This window comes from Apodemus sylvaticus, chromosome 14, assembly GCF_947179515.1.
Source record: "Apodemus sylvaticus chromosome 14, mApoSyl1.1, whole genome shotgun sequence".
NCBI classification, from domain to species: Eukaryota; Metazoa; Chordata; class Mammalia; order Rodentia; family Muridae; genus Apodemus; species Apodemus sylvaticus.
Window position 1 is genome coordinate 59,602,621 of NC_067485.1, and position 16,504 is coordinate 59,619,124.

The 16,504-nt window shown below is 37.6% G+C and overlaps 1 protein-coding gene across 1 annotated transcript in view; it reads right to left on the reverse strand.

Annotated features, from left to right (window-relative positions):
• Window positions 1-16,504, reverse strand: part of Myo3a (myosin IIIA) — a 189,989-nt gene that overhangs the window by 137,786 nt on the left and 35,699 nt on the right. The window contains exons 6-8 of the mRNA XM_052156948.1: window positions 11,656-11,801; window positions 9,368-9,433; window positions 6,073-6,228 (exon numbers count right to left, since the gene is read on the reverse strand). Of these exons, the coding sequence (XP_052012908.1) occupies window positions 6,073-6,228; window positions 9,368-9,433; window positions 11,656-11,801 (368 nt within the window). The remainder of the gene's footprint in view (window positions 1-6,072; window positions 6,229-9,367; window positions 9,434-11,655; window positions 11,802-16,504) is intronic.

Consider the following 16,504-nt stretch of genomic DNA (forward strand, 5'->3'; position numbering starts at 1 on the left):
TGTTGCCTGTGTCATGGAGATCCTGCAGCTTTGGAGCTGTAGGACCCATCATTTCACGTGCTCAAGTAGTTCCTATAAGGGGTCGGTGTTGTGGTGGGCCAACTGAAAGCCCTGTGTCTGGGTTTGGGTGGTAGCTAAGTTGGTCAGCCCAGCAGTTTTCTCCCACCTACACCACCAGACCTATCTCTCCAGCACTGGCCTGGCTAGCTCAACAAATGGTTTAGCTTGGAAGGGCCAGGGTCATCTCTCCTACTTTCATGCCCTTGGGGCTGGCTCTGCTGTGCAAGGCTAGCTTTCCTGAGTACCAAATCCAGTGAGGGGTGGGGCCAGTTCTGCACAGCCCTTGGACACTGACATGGTTCCAGACCAGGGATGCACACATGGCCTTTGGTGGCAACGTGGGACATGGGCACTTATGCAGATCCCTGATGTTGCATGGTCACACATCCAGATATGATGGTCAGTGGCATCATGGGCCAGGACTTCACCATGGTCCTCCACAGTGTTTTGTCTAATGGAAATACTAACTTTTATTCCTGCCAACAATTTGCAAGGTCATTTTTAAACACAAGTCAAAATGATCAGTATTCTTGGGTATCATTCAAAGAAAAGTTGCCACGTCTGACTCCAACCCTATCCCATTGTCCCTCCTGCCTTCTATCATTATATTATTATATATATTATATTATATACATAATATAATTATATATTATATTATTATTAATTATTATTACTATTATTTTGAGATTATAATATAATTACACCATTCTCTTCCTTCTCCATCCTCCAAGTCTTCTTAGAGACTCCTCCTTGCTCTCTTTTATCTATATACTATCTTGACAGCCTCCCTACTCACTAGTCTCTAGCCCATGGCTTCATGTTGGGAATGCCTTTAACACCCAGAATACTCTTGCATCAGTGGCTCTGTTGTGACTTTTGTCTGACCAGATAGAGAGCCACACAACCATATACCACCCCAGGATCAGAAATCTGACTACCTTAACACTGGAGTCATACTCCCCATCCAGAGAATTCTCAGTCCTTTCCACCATTTTTTGTTTGCTTTCATTTAGTGTGAATAACTATCTACTATACTATGTCTCTTACTCATGTATTACATATATTGCTTGAGTCTTCCCACAGGCATTTAAGCTCTGTCAGAAGAGAGTTGTTCTGTTATAATTTACCAGCTGATAATCCCGCATTCTCCTTGAGCAGATTCTTGTAAGTGGTAAGCGCCCAAAATGTATTTCTTGGGTAAACAGATGAATGTTTTACTTTCGGTAAATGTTCATAACTGTAATTCTGAAGACAACTCATTCTTTAAAAAATTCATTTTTTATAAACAATTGAAATGCCCAAAGAGAGATCTAAATGTATATTTTAGGATGGTTTTATATTTTTAATATCTTTTTTCCTGGCCTTTATTTCATAGGTTGATTTTTTTTTTAACTTTATTGAATGTTTGCTTACTTTAAGGCTCAGAGGAAGCAAAATCAAACTCCTTCTATAAGACTTCGTCCTCTTGTGAAAAGTACAGCCTGTGAACCAGGCCGTATCTCCTATTTACTCTGTAATACTGGAGAGACATAGCTTCACACTATAAATAATTTCTTTGTGTTGTCAAAGGTCATTAATACCCTCAGGGGTAGTTATTATAGCTTTGTGTGTATTTCAGTTTTACACACTGAAGAAAGAAATAACCCCTGCTGCCCTGAAGTTAAAATTTCATCTTTACTATTTAGTTGTATGCCTCTAAATGAACAGCTTTGTTTGCCTTGCTTTAGTTAAAAATACTCGTGTAAATAGCAACTCCTGTCATCTAAGGTGATCCGGAAGTCCCTGGGGTTAAAGAGCAATCCTTGTCAAACAGAAATCTCATCTAATGTTTTTGTGTTGGTTTCCTTATCTGTCTTTGCATTTCAGTAACAAAGACAACTGTTAGGACCGATGGGGATTTATACTCTCACTGCTGTGCCCTGGAAAGCTAGTTTTTTTTTACTTGCTTCTTAGCTCCTTTGCCTTAGCAGCACCAGCCCAGACAGATCTCCAGACCATCCTGTCAGCCACAGTGATTGATGTTACAACTGCCTGGTCCCTACTCAAGTTTGAACTGCCCTTTCCATTCAGAGACCCAAATACTTCCTTAAAGATGTGTTTCCATCTGGCTTGAAGAGATACGTATATGTTCATTAAACTTGTGGTTGTGCCAGAAGGGAGGTGAGCTTGGAGGTGAGGTTTGTTTTAAAACAAACAAAACAAGCAACAAAGTGTGGTGATTGCTGAATTGATTTAAACAGAAGGACTATAAACCACTAGGAATCATGGTTACAAAAAGCCTAAGAATGCTAAACAGAGACAATGTCCAAGGACAGTGTAATGATACAGAGATGAAGTTAAGGCAGCATAACTAGGCTAACTCATCCTTCATAGATAGCGAAGAATAGATATAGCCTAGAGTTAAACCAAATGATTTCATCCACTTAAACTTTGGTATAACAAAGAAAAAGGAAAAGGACAGACCCATATAGATTCAAGTCATGTACAGTCCCAACCTTATCACAGAAGTAAAAATAATTACCATGTGGGCAATTAACACCTGGGTGGGTATGTTGTTCAAATTAAGTTTCTAAATAAGAACATTCCAATTGGTTCAACTGCACGGTGAATAGGATGGCCACTTTAACCTTAGTTGTTAGTACAGTGTTTGTATTTAAAAAAATTCTTTTAAAAGTCATAGGAAATGCATGGACATAGATTATTTGATCAGTTACTACCTTACTAAGCAATATAAAACCTAATTACAGTATATCAAAGACAGACTAAAGTTCCAATTCTGAATAAACAATACAAAGCAGGTCAAAGAAGCTAAAGACCAAACAAAAATATTATATGCAGTGTGTCATGTTTAGAGTTGACAAACTCTGCTAATGGTAAATAATACAGAAACTCATAAAAAACAATATCACTCTGAGAGGTCAGACTTAAGGGGATGGCTTGATCAGGATTCATTTTCTCTACTTTTAAAAAGAAGGAAGCACATGAAAAGCTCTTTTTCAGAAATAACAGTCTAGGCTTTTATTCTTGGGCAATTCTTGGGCAATTCAAAATGTATGGTAGATCCACACAGAGATCCCAAGGCCATGTAGAATCTGGACCCAGCACCTCTGCTTTGTACTATCTGTTGTGTTAGCATCTTCCCCCTTCACTCTCAGTTCCCTCCAGCAGTGATCAACACAGGTGATGGGTACAGTGAGTGTTCTTCCCTTGGTTTGAAGACATCAACATAAGTTACTCTTGGAATTACAATGATCAAATATTTATTTTAGGTTCATATTGATATTTCCTCGCCTTGCCTACTCCAATTTCCTTTATAAAGTGTTGCTTAAGAATGGGAATTCCCCCAAGAGATTCATCCAACTGCTTAACACCAGACAACTTAAAAGAACCCATAACCAAACCCTGTGTTTATATACAAATTGAGAGGTTTATAATCCTCTCACAAACACTAGCTGCTAACTCTTCATCTCAGCTTGGTAACTGTCTGCCAGCTCCAAAGGCAATTTATCATCCTTTCAACACTCATTATTGACCACCAGCCTTTGTTAGTATTAGAATTGTCTTTCTCTGACTGCTTTTCCTTTTTCTATTTTTGTTCTCAACTAGCTGTGACCTCTTTGTATCTCTTTTATGGAGCTGAAGCTTGCTACTTTGCATAATGGTTATTTACATAAATGTTCTATCTTATCTATCTACTAGAGAATATCACCCCCCCCAAGCAGATTATAAAAAGATTCATTCAGTCACATCTTCTCATAAAACCTTTCACCACTTCAGTAAATACAGAGACCACAAAGATGCCATCCTGACCTGTGACTTAAAGAGTGGCAAAGGTAATAAATAATAAGTTTGCCATTTGTTTGAGTGGCAGCCCCTGCCCCCTAAACTGAGTCTTACCTTTGACTGAAAATGTAAACCAGAAAAAAAATAGCAAGAGTTAAAAAAGATAACACAAATTTTTGGTTATCGCAATAGATGAGGGAAGGTGACATTGTGAAGAAAGGGGACAAGAAAGTGATCTGGGATAGGGTAGCAAAAAAATCAAGTTTAGAGATGTTGAGTTTGAAGTTTCTTTGAGGCTTGCACATGGAGAAGGAAGCTGACTAGAATACTCTTGTAAGAACTGCTAGAACAACATGGCAAAGTTTTGTCTGCTAAGAAAGACAGCAAATTTCCTCAAAAGGTGACTAGTCTCTATCATGACGGGCAAAGTCGCTAAGGAAGAATTATCGTGCCTAGAAAATAGAAGTAAAATGGAGTCATCCGTAAAATGGAGTCATCCGTTACGTCTCATTAAAAGAAGCATTTTATTACTTCCTATTGATTTTCCTGCTTTCTTAGCTCACTGTTCTGTTTTGTAAAATTAAAGTCCCATTTGTGTTACTTTATATTGCTTAAAGTCCCAGAACTAATAAAGAGTTGAAAGCTCACACCAGGCACTCACTGTAGCACTAAGCAGTCAACAAGATTTCAGCTCATCTTTTATTTGCTAATCCTCTGCCTTCAGCTGCATCTATGTGTCAAGAGGGACAAATAACACACCGCCACAAATGACAGGTAGTATTTGGGGACTAAACAACTACTTTGAAGTAACTGAACCTTGTACATAATCCTCTTTGCTTCTGTGAAATTATATATAGAATAATAATTTATATACATCGGCATTAATCATCATGAGAATATGGAGGTTGCCAAGTAAAATACTGAATTAATTTTGATTATTATATAAATGTGAAAAATATATGCCAATTATTAATACTACCAAAGGAAATTTTAATTTCAAAACTCTTACCATTTAAGTGGATACTGAATTATATCTTCTAAGGAATGTAAAACATATTCTAATATTTTTGATAGAAGTTCAAGTTTTGTAAAATACTGTAGGGACCTAATTAAATATTCTGTCTAATAGTCTATTATATTATAATGTATATGTATATTATATATGTATAATATTATGTTTAGAATTTCTTTCTGAGAATGAGGAGAATTTCTACAATGGATCAGGGTAGGCCTCGGCCTCTCCCTGGGCACACATAAGGTGGCACCAGGGATTTCTCCCATGCTCTTTACCATGGCACAGGGTAGAGAGCAAGGCATGAAGGATCAGATGGTCATCTGAGGTTCCAAATCTCAGAGGAGTGATGACAAACTCCAAGTCACTTTGTTTGTGTTGAGAAACTGTTAGGTACCCAGGCCACAGGCAATGGTGGGGGCGGGTGAGGGGGCCCCTAGTGGGCAGGCAGTTCTTGAGGAAGACGATGGGATCTGGATTCCTTTACTATACACCTAAGTCAGCCTTTTGCCTTCATCTCAGTTCTTATGAGACACTAAGTTGCTTTCCCATACTAGCTGACATGCATTGTTTTGAAGAACATGTAGTACGCATAGCTGATTTTTATCTATGTCTACTAGCTGAGGTAACTGAATATCTATAAACACTATATTCAGAAACAAAACTTGAAACTATGCTTCAGTTTTTCCTGATTTAGAATGCATGCTAACACTGCCAAGTTTAACTGTTTTGAAACTGTTCCCCAGGGTTTGGGGAGTCTGTCTCAAAAGTGGTCATGCGCACATGTTCCTTCATTCCTCAGAACAGCTTGATGACCTCTAGGTGACTTGTTCAGTAGAATCTTTGCTTATGACAGAAATCTCCCATATCCATCCCCATTCCATCAAAGACCTCTAACTTTTAAGGGGACAATAAATAAATGAGACATCAATGCCAACCAACATATATACCAATGCTGTTATAAATTATACCATTTGTTATAAATTATAATTTTTGTTCTGAAAAAGACATTTTAAAAATGTTGCCAACATTTTCAATAACATGGTAGACAGGACATGGACTCAAAAAGTGACACTTTCTTTCCAAGAAAATAATTCCAATAAATTCAAGTCACACAGAGAATGCAAGTTCCTTTCTCCTCTACAACTCTTGCATAGTGAAATGTTATGGAATCTTGAGATGCTTCATTTTGGAAAGCTGAGATACTGTTGAATTACCTGGCCTTCTCTGTGCTTCCCAGGCATTGATGAATATCGATAAATTCCATTAGTTGCTTTTGTAGTATCACATCTTTGCCCTCGATCTGAGTAATGAATTTATGCTTCAAAAGATCTGACACTGTTGGACGCTTTTCATAATCTTTGGTCAAGCATCTGTACTGGCAAAAAAAAGGAATATATAATTATTAAATAACAGAGTTTTGAAATTATCATTCAGATTCTTTTTTAAAAAAAATCTGCTCTGCAGCCCTATTTATAATTGCCAAAAGTTGGAAAGAACCCAGGTATCCCTCAACAGAAGAGTGGATGCAAAAAATGTGGTATATATACACAATGGAGTACTATTCAGCCATTAGAAACAATGAATTCATGAAATTCTTAGGCAAATGGATGGACCTGGAGAACATCATACTAAGTGAGGTAACCCAGACTCAAAAGATGAATCATGGTACACACTCACTAATAAGTAAATATTAACCTAGAAAACTGGAATACCCAAAACATAATCCACACATCAAATGAGGTACAAGAAGAACGGAGGAGTGGCCCCTTATTCTGGAAAGACTCAGTGAAACAGTATAGAACAAAATCAGAACAGGGAAGTGGGAAGGGTTGGGTGGGAAAACAGGGTGGGGGGAGGGGACTGATGGGGGTCCAGAAAAGGGGAAATTATTTGAAATGTAAATAAATATATCAATAAATTAAAAAAAAAACCAAAAAAATCTGCTTGGACTGATGCTTCTCATAAATGTCAATTCAAAGCACAACTCAAAAATACAAAATGATAATGTGATAAATGTTTTTAAAAGTGCCCATATCTGTAAGGGATCATACTGTAGTCATATCACATTTCACCCAATACCACTCTTATATAACTCCCGATGAGCACTGCGGCATAGTGATAATCAAAGTGTCTCCACTTCAAAGTCTCCTTTCCACATCACTCATGAGTGGAAGTCTTAATGCTTATTTAAAATAAACACAAACTACTCTTTAGTTTCACTTTACCATGCTTTTAAGACTTTTTAATCAATATTCTTTTTTCTACATGTTTAATCAATATATTTCCATACATTCCTGCTAACCCAATAGAAGGTTAATCTGCTGAGGCAGCTTAGGTTCTATACTGGCAGGACTTTCATGAGGCCATGTGGCAGATATCCTAATGAATATCACACCTGTCTGTGGAGAGGATTGGCCACTGCATATTCCATAGGAAGGTCAGGTTAGTGAGTATACTTACCTGGGTTGGTATCACAGCAAAGCATTTAAATAAACACGGGATGCTTATTCAGCTATGGCAGCTGTCTTCCAATATTTGTAAGAAGGATTTGACCAGTTCTTAGTGGTTACTAGAGGGCAAAAATCCCACGAGTGCTAGAAGAGACTTCAGGTCTGTGTGAGTTTCTTGCTTATCAAGGTGGAATGGACTGCACAGGAAGCATACTTCTAGGAGGATTATAAGCACTCATTGAATGGCTGCACATGTTCCCAAACCCATTTGTCCCTCAGATACAGTGTCTCCATTATGAAAAATTATGTCATTATTCGGGGATATCATAAGAAAACAAACAAAAAGAAGCTGGGCCTGATGGCATAGGTCCCAAATCATAGAACCTCAGTCTAGCCCATTACAGAGTAAATTTAAGACTAAACTGGGTAACTTAGACACTGTCTTAAAAAAATACAAAAGGTCTAGAGGATATATTTCAGTAGTGGGACAATTTCTGAGGATATGTGAATCTCTAAATTTAATCCCAGTGCTTCAAAACAAGAAGAAGAAGAGGAGGAGGAAGAGGAAGGGGGAACCTTTCGCTTACTCAGTGCCATTGGTAATCATCATCATTGACTCTCCTGGGATGATAATTTGGCAATTTCATTCATTGGTCTTAACCAAAAGGTTTCCTCAGAGATGCTGAAACATCCTGTGGAATGAGGTTGGTGCTGTCTAGAAACCAGAACAGGTGCCTTCCGATTTAATAGAAAGAAGCAATTTCTACATCTAAATCATGTTTGCATCTACATTAAGAAACATGACAAATTATTTTATTCAAGTTCAGCTTTGCCCAACAGCCAATAACTATCCTGGCCTTGCTAGGCACGGGAGTGACAGCAACAAGGAAGGCAACAGTGTTCTAGAGTTGCTTATTGTCCAATTAGATGAAAAAGGCCATCAGAAAAGGTAAGCATAAGGTTGGAAATGTCACCAGTGGGAAAGGGACAGAAGAACATCACACAGGACAGAATATTAACTGCCTAGGATAAGGTGGGAAGTCAGTCTCAGGAGGAAACTGAGCAATGACTCAGACAAGCAGCCAAGATGCATTGAGGGATCTTGTAAACCTAAGACAGATACTTGGGGAATCCATGCCATATGGAGGATGTTCCCCCAGAGACTTGAGGAGCAGTGGGACGGCAGGTACAGTGAATGCTTATGGTGGCTTGACCATAAAAATTTCCACAATTATTAATCCCTACTGAGTCCCTACAAACCCTTAAAACTAAGTCTCTGTCTTTAGAAGAACACCTGGGTACCTTGGCAGGAACCCCAGTGACAGCAATGTGCCTTGTCTGCATTTGCAGAATGACTTGTCACACGTTATCATTACTGTCCTTTCCTTCTATTTACAACCAGGAGTCTCCCCTTACTTGGTTTGTTTTAGGTAAAGACAGTAAAAATTGTGAAAAAGTTCCACGGAACTTATTTTTCTAAATGGCTGACCCACTTCCAATTAATTGTAGAGAGGTAAATCACTTCTGTTAAACTACTGTCAAATGAAATTGTTCTCTGGATTTCAAATGCAAAAGCCTTTGATAAATATGATCCTTAGAGTTACTGACTGCGATGAAATACCTGTGGCTGTAATGAGAGTCAGTGACATAGACAAATGAAGGGTTAAATCACTGACCTAGGTAATAGATGGGAGCAGGTGGAAGATGCTTTGGGCAAGGCTGCAAAGGCAGGTGGGTGGATGAGTTTGTTCCTGGATGGATGATAACGCGTCCTTAGAAGCACAACCTAAGACTGCTGAATAAACTTGTCTCAAAGGTTATTATTTAAGTAATTTCACTGAATCCTTAGCAGATAATACGGATTTTCTGTTCTTTCTTTTTTCATTTTACCAGGGTGGGGTGGGTTGGGAATGGTGGAGACCTCTGAGCTGCTTAACAGACAAGAAAGAAGAAAAAGATTCAGAAGCCATTGGTAACAGTAAAAGCCTCCATTCAGACCATTCAAAGTCACAGCAGGTTGACATTGTTTTTATTTGTATTTCTGACTATTGTTACTCACTTGCTAATGAAGTCATTGAACTCTGCTGACCACAGCTCAGGCTGCCTGAGTTTAGGGGGTGGATTCCTGGAAAAGAAAGAATTAAGGTTGGGAGCTGTACGTTGATCAGATGGTGAAATAGGAGAAGCGGAACCCAGAGCAAAGAGTTACTGCAGTCCCAGGTTCTGCCTGTATCATCAAAGATTGTCATTTCCCAATTCCAAGAAATGTAATTAGCTATTCATCATTCTTTATACAAAATGACAGCTTCCTAGTTTCTCTGAAAGCATTTAATGTATAACCCAATTTTCCTGTTATTTTTTTTTCTCCCTAAGAATCATCTCGGCTTGTATGTGAAATCACTTAGTAGGAAATGCCAATGTTTATCAGAACAGAAATAATGAACACTGGGAAAGAGTCCTACAGAAGTCTCCCAGGAAGGTGCACAGAGGCGCACAGAAGTGCACAGAGGTGCCCTGGAACAGGTAGCAAGCCGCAGCAGGAAGAGGCAAAAGCATCCCAAGCTGTTCTTTTGTTCCTAGAAACATGGCGGGAAGCATGCGCGTTTGTACGTGACAAAGGCAAAGGACCGGAAAATGCCATTAGCTATAGTGCTCTGAATGTCGCTTAAAAGATCTTGTTATTAATTCTTTTCGCTTTTTAAGCTGAACAAATCTTTTTGTTTTTGGAGCATCTGTGCACACAAAGGGCCGTCACTTGACAGTGAGGCTGATGTGACCGTAATCAAGCAGCATTGATCAACCATGATGGCTAAATTTGCTGAAGTGCCGCTTTATGTTAATTCTAACAGCTCTTTGTTCTCATTAGGGCGATGGAAATACGTTGTCCTCACTCCTGTACTGCTCCTTAAACAGCTTATAATGAAATTAATGCACAGGCTCATTAAAGCCAAGTGCAGCTACGCATCTAACCGGATCACACCGAAGCGCCCGGAAGCAACTTTCAGTCCAATGGACTAGTCCTAGATTGCTGATTTGCGTATTTGAAAAACTGTTTTTCAGCCAATAATTTTGTTTCTTGTCCACTGAAAACGTCCTCTATGAGCTACATTGGATTGCCTTGGGTATAACAAAGTTTGTCAATTTCATAACCAGAACTGTAGCTATTCAGATCCTCCTTCCATATATTTCTACAATCATTATTCTCAGTGTTCCATTTTAAAGACACACTAGCAGCGAAACAGTAAGAAATAATTAGGATGATGCACTTTATAGGATACTCGATAGACTAAGTACTACCAAGGCACAATAAATCAGGGTTTTCCATCCTTCCTGTTTGTATCTTTACCACCAAGTATGAAAACATAGGGAAAATATGATGGTTTACACTGCGCCTAAGGTGACTTACGCATATATATTTTCACCTTATATAATGAACAACAATAGAATTTAGAAAAAATATATTTCTCTTGAAATGCTTTCAGTATACAGAGGATTTCTTCTTTCCTCCACATCTTGTTTCCCTACATAAGTGACATGTTTTATAAGACCCAAGCTAACACTGGACATTGAAAAAATAAGAATATGCATTATAATTTGGAGTTAACCCAGGAAGTGCCAAAGTAATAAACAACTTTTGATGCTTTGTTGCTAGAAAAACTTAATTACACATAAAATATTCCAAATGGATCACCATTCAGGAATAAGTATAATATAGTAGGATTATTTCTTTAGGACTATAACACTCAGAGTCCAGCCTCCCCATCCACAACGCCAGATCTATATTCACATGTTGAAATCACAACCTTTAATTAATAGAGTGTGTAATTATTGACTATCGTATACTACTTTTTCTGGGTCCATGGCAATACAAGCTATGTATATCTTCTTTAGAATCAATGGGTCAGGAAAAATTCTTATGGTCTCTAAAAATAGCTTACTTATAATTAAGATGGTTTTTTTGCACATTCTGAGACACATAGAACTTAGCAATACATATTTAAAAGAGAAATACATATTTAGAAATTATTCAGCTGAAGTAGAACAAGCTGGCAGGTAAATATTGTAGGTAATGTGACCAAATGGACAGTTGAAGGGTAGCAAAGGCTACATACATCCTTAAGATGAGCATAGTAGGGCACATCTGTAAGCCCACAAAGGAAATGAAGCAGGCAGATCATCTTCTTCAAGGTCATCATCAGCTACATAATGATTTCAAGGACAACTTAGGTTACATGGAGCTTTAGTCTTCAAACTTTCTAGAACACTTCTGCCTATTTCCATGGTAGGAAGTCAGTGCCTAGAAGGGCAAAAATGGACTGCTGATTCTGGACCTGCTGGTCACCTGACCTTGGTATTTTGAAGAGTGCTCTCATGGGATGCAGCTCAGCTAGTGGAGGATCTCCATCACCAAGCTCGATAGCCGTGATACCCAGGGACCACGTGTCACATCGAGCATCGTAAGTGGTATCTAATTGCTGTTCACAAGCAATCACCTAGAAGACAAAAGCAGAAAGGAAAGCTTCAAGGTTTCAGCAACAAGCAGCAAAATGCTCAGAGAGAAGTCTAAGTATTTAACCTGGTAACGTTGAGAGCTAAGTAAAGATAAAACAGGAATTTAGAAGGAAAAGGAATGATACAAGTAGTATTCTTATTCCAAGCACAGATAATACCACAGCAGGACTGCAGATAGATGATTTGCAGTATAAGGAAATGACTTATAAAAAAAAGAAATAGTTTAGAAACTATATTGTGAGGAGGAAAAAATGTTGCCCTACTTGGAATGGGATCAAATGCACAGCTAATGGCCACGGCGTGTTCTCTCAACAGCCATCTGAGGAGGGGTTATGCTCAGGAGCAGAGAGCGTAAGTCTGAGGAAAGACAGTGATAGAGTCAAGGGAAATAAACTGGAGGGCAGTCTAGTTAAATAGCTTGTAATTTTACTTGCAATTAGAACACAAAAGCACTCTGGGATAAATGAGGGAATTCAACTTTACATTGTGAAAACCACTAATTATTATTTATTTTTTATTTTGAAATTATAACTACATCATTTCCCATCCCCTTTCTTTTCTCCAAACCCTCTCATGTAACTCATCTTGTTCTTCTTTTAAATCCATGGCCTCTTTTTCCATTAACTCTTGTTTCAAGCACATATGCACACACACACACACACACACACACACACATATTTCTACAAATATAAATATAACCTTCTCTGTCTGTAAAATGTTCATTGTATATTTTCAGGGCTCACTATTTGCTACTGGATAACCAATTGGTGTGCTCTTCATTGAGGAAAACTCTCTCTCATGCTCGTAGCATTCCTTAGTCACCTGTAGCTCTTTGTGTAGTTCTCTGTGTGGGCCCACTGTCTACTTTGGAATGTCTACTCTTAGCCTTGTTCAGCTCATATTTAGGCAGTCATGCTGATGAGACTTTATGGGTGTAGCTTCTGCAATTACTAGAGACAAAATCTCACAGCAAACTCCCTGATCCTCTATTTCTTACAATCTTTACTTCTCAATTATCCCTGAGCCTTAGGTGAAGAAATGTTTTGTAGATGTATCCAGTAGGGCTAGGCTCCAGAACTATGCATTTTGATTGGTTGTGGTTTTCTGTAATGGTCTTTCCTTCAACTGCTGTAAGAAAAAATTTCCTTAATAAGGTTTATCTATAAGTGTAGATAAGAAATATATTCAAAATGTAGTTATGGATTATGCTGCTTTATCAAAGTTCTGATATCCAATTTTTAGCATTATTCATGTGTGTATGTGTGCAGCTATGTGTATCCATATGCATATGGAGTTCAGAAGATAACTTGCAGGATTTTCCTTCCACTGTGTGAGTTCCAGGGTTTGAATACAGGGCATCAGTTTTGGTAACAAATGCTTTTACCTGATGAGCCATTTTACTGTCCCCTGAAAACAATTATTTACATTTATTTATCTTTTTTATTTTGTGACTGTCAATTCACTAGATGAAAATTAATTCTGAGAGTGATGGTAGCTTTAAGTTGTATGATATAACTACAGTATGGTAGCCTCTGAGGGAAAATTTTCTATCTGGTGACTACAACACACATCAAAATTCCATATGTGGGCTCACAAGAGTTAAGCTGGCAACCTTCCCATAAGTAACCCTTTTCAAGAAAGGTTACTTCTTCATGATGAATGAATCCCTTCAGACCTGTTACTAAAAGCCATAACATAGATGATAGAGTATTAATATAGTGATAGATGATATATAGTTAAATATAGATGATATATATATATATGTATATATATATACATATATATATTGACCAATGGTAAAAAGAAGAGGATAGATGATAAATTGATAAGTGATAGAAAGGTGGCTAAATGGTAGGTACATGATAGACAGACAGATAGATAGATTGATTGATAGATTGATAGATATAGACAGATGATAGATGAGTGGTAGATGATAGACAGATGAAAGATAAATGACAGATAGCTATCCTCTATCTATACACACACGAATAATATGTGTATATATTTATTATTGGCCTTTAAACATTGATCTGCCTATGCCTTTCTGTTTACTACTTGTGAACTTGCCCACAAGAACAAAAACCTATCAGCAGCTTTGTCTGCATCTGTCTTCCTTGTACTTGCCCCAAATCTTTTGATGTCATATAGCTCTGTGACCTTTTCTTTCTCGGTCCTGCTGTAGATTAATGCTAGACTAGGGTAAGGGGAGGAACAAAAAATATAGTCACACAGTGAAACATTCTTTTAGGAACATAAGAATGTTTTAACTTACACTGTGGAGACCATGGTGCAACTCTATCCACTAGCTCTCACAGAACTGCACATCAGTTAACTGTAGAGATTGTTACCTGTATCACTCTAAAGTCACGAAGGCACATTTGTGGAGAGCTTTTAGGACCACCTGGGGATTTGGCAGGAATTTGGCTAGCACACGAAAGTAGGCTTAGATAAAAAATATTTACATCTGGGTTAAAACAAAGCTCAAGGTAAAGTCAGCCTAGAAATGTGTGGCCTTCCTTTTATCCTGGTCATCCCAAAGAGCCCTGCCCCATAGAAACAGTGATCATAAACTTTGTTTATTGACTTGTTTATTCTTTGACCTAGAACTGACCTTATATAAGTACCTAAAATGGTATAAAAGCAGGCTGGAGAAAAATAAACCCACTTCAGTCACAGCACTGGCTGGAGTCATGTTATAGTGTTGTCTAATTGTCTTTCTTTTCAATCCTTGCTCCCTCCCTCCCTTGAGACCCTGTTGACTGACTGAGCTGGCTTTGTCACACATTCACATGAGCCTTCTGTTCATGTGGTTCTTTTTGGTGTGTAATACATCATGACTGTTATGTAATTTATGTTTGTGTGTGCTAGAAATGGGAACTCAGGGCTTGCATCCTTCCTCTCAGTCTTGTCTAATAAACAGATCATGGGGTCTCCCCTCCCTTCTCCTATTTCCTAAATGTCTTGCTATATGGCTCAGGCCTCATCCTTCCTTAACATGAAGATTATAGGCTTTCCAGAATGCCTGGTTAAAAGTGTGTTTCATATCCCTCATTTTTTTCTCGTAATATTGTTCCATCAGGGTAATGCATGTCTTTCGGGACAACACACAGTTATCCGGCATCACACCTTGGCACACTTCCCTTTACGTTTGGGCAAACTTACATATCAATTTGCTCAGAACATTCCTGGTTTGTGTGTCCTTGGATCTCTATACACATCTTGTGCATTCTCTAGATTAGTTTAGTAAGTTGTATGGTTACTTGCTGTGCTCAGTTGACCCTTCAATCCTGATACTCAAGATGGGAAAGAATGGCTCTATGTAACCAAAGTACACTGTCTTTAAAGTAAAATTAAAATTTAAAATGCTAACCAAAAATTTCATTTTCTAAGTGATTAATTTTAAAACACTGAAATATTTCTTAATGATGAATATATGAGTCTGCCTATTTCCTTCAAATTCTTAGAAATACCTCATTAAGTGCTTTGATATCCCTAGTGCCAGGGCTTGAACTCAGCCTCATGCATGGCTGGACAAGTCTCTACACAGAGCAGCATCTCCATCCAACAGAAATGTTATTAGTAACAACATAGAAGTAGTGGATGAGGGATACCTTGCAGCTAGAAAACTGGTTATTCAGAAAGTGTTCTTTAAGATCAGAGAGTACACAGTGCAGAGAGAAGAGAATAGGTACAAAACAATGACATCAAAAGAGTGACTCCCAGACATGTAAAAGAGTGCTTCTACTGCAGTCAAACAAATGTATAATAGTGATTTTCTTACTATAAATTAACATAAAACAGAAAGCCTCAGTATTTCTTATATAATGCTATAATCACCTTATACTCTAATTATGAATATCAAATAAAGTGCAATTTTAGCATAGGACTACATTTTAAACTGAATTTTATCTGAATATTTTATTAAATTTTAAAATGTAGAAAAAAATGAGCACTTGTCAGTTTTGTAAATTTTAAAAGTACCATTGATAGGTCTGAACAAATTCTGAAGAAGCTCTTATCTTAGATTCTCTTAATAAGTTTTGTACTGACTTATATGACTATAATTTCGTTTCTTCTCAGGTGTGGTCCCTGCTAAAAGCTTTCTAATTCATTGGAGTTTCAAAAACACTTATTAAAATTGTGTCTTTTTCCTATCTGTTACATTTTAACTTTTCAAAAGTAAGTAATAACTGAATTAATAGTTAAACAGAAACAGCATACTAGGATTTCATTTTCAAACAGATTTAATTGCAAGATTTAGCAATATTAATGTAGCATTTGAGCCACTTCTCTTTTGCTCCCCAGAACATCGTATATAAATAACAGAGCTTTTCCCGATGGATCCAGAGTTTTCAAAAATACGTGTTCTTTATTGATCAACATAATTAAAAAGATTAAAGAAATTAAACAGGGACTTTTGGGAGAATATTTGATTCTTGGACTTTCAACCCTATTGGCAGTTTGTCTACAACTCCCTCAAGATAATAATGAAAAAAAAATTACTAAAGTTGCACTTAGTTCCCAGGCTAGAAATTTAACATAAGAACTCAGAACACGGGTGGATGAGCTTGAATCTTACCCAACAAGGTCAATGTTTCTCATAAAATATTTATTATTATTTAAAACAAAATATAGTCAGATAGTGGATATAAGTGGGGGGCACAGTGAAACTACTGAACTGGAC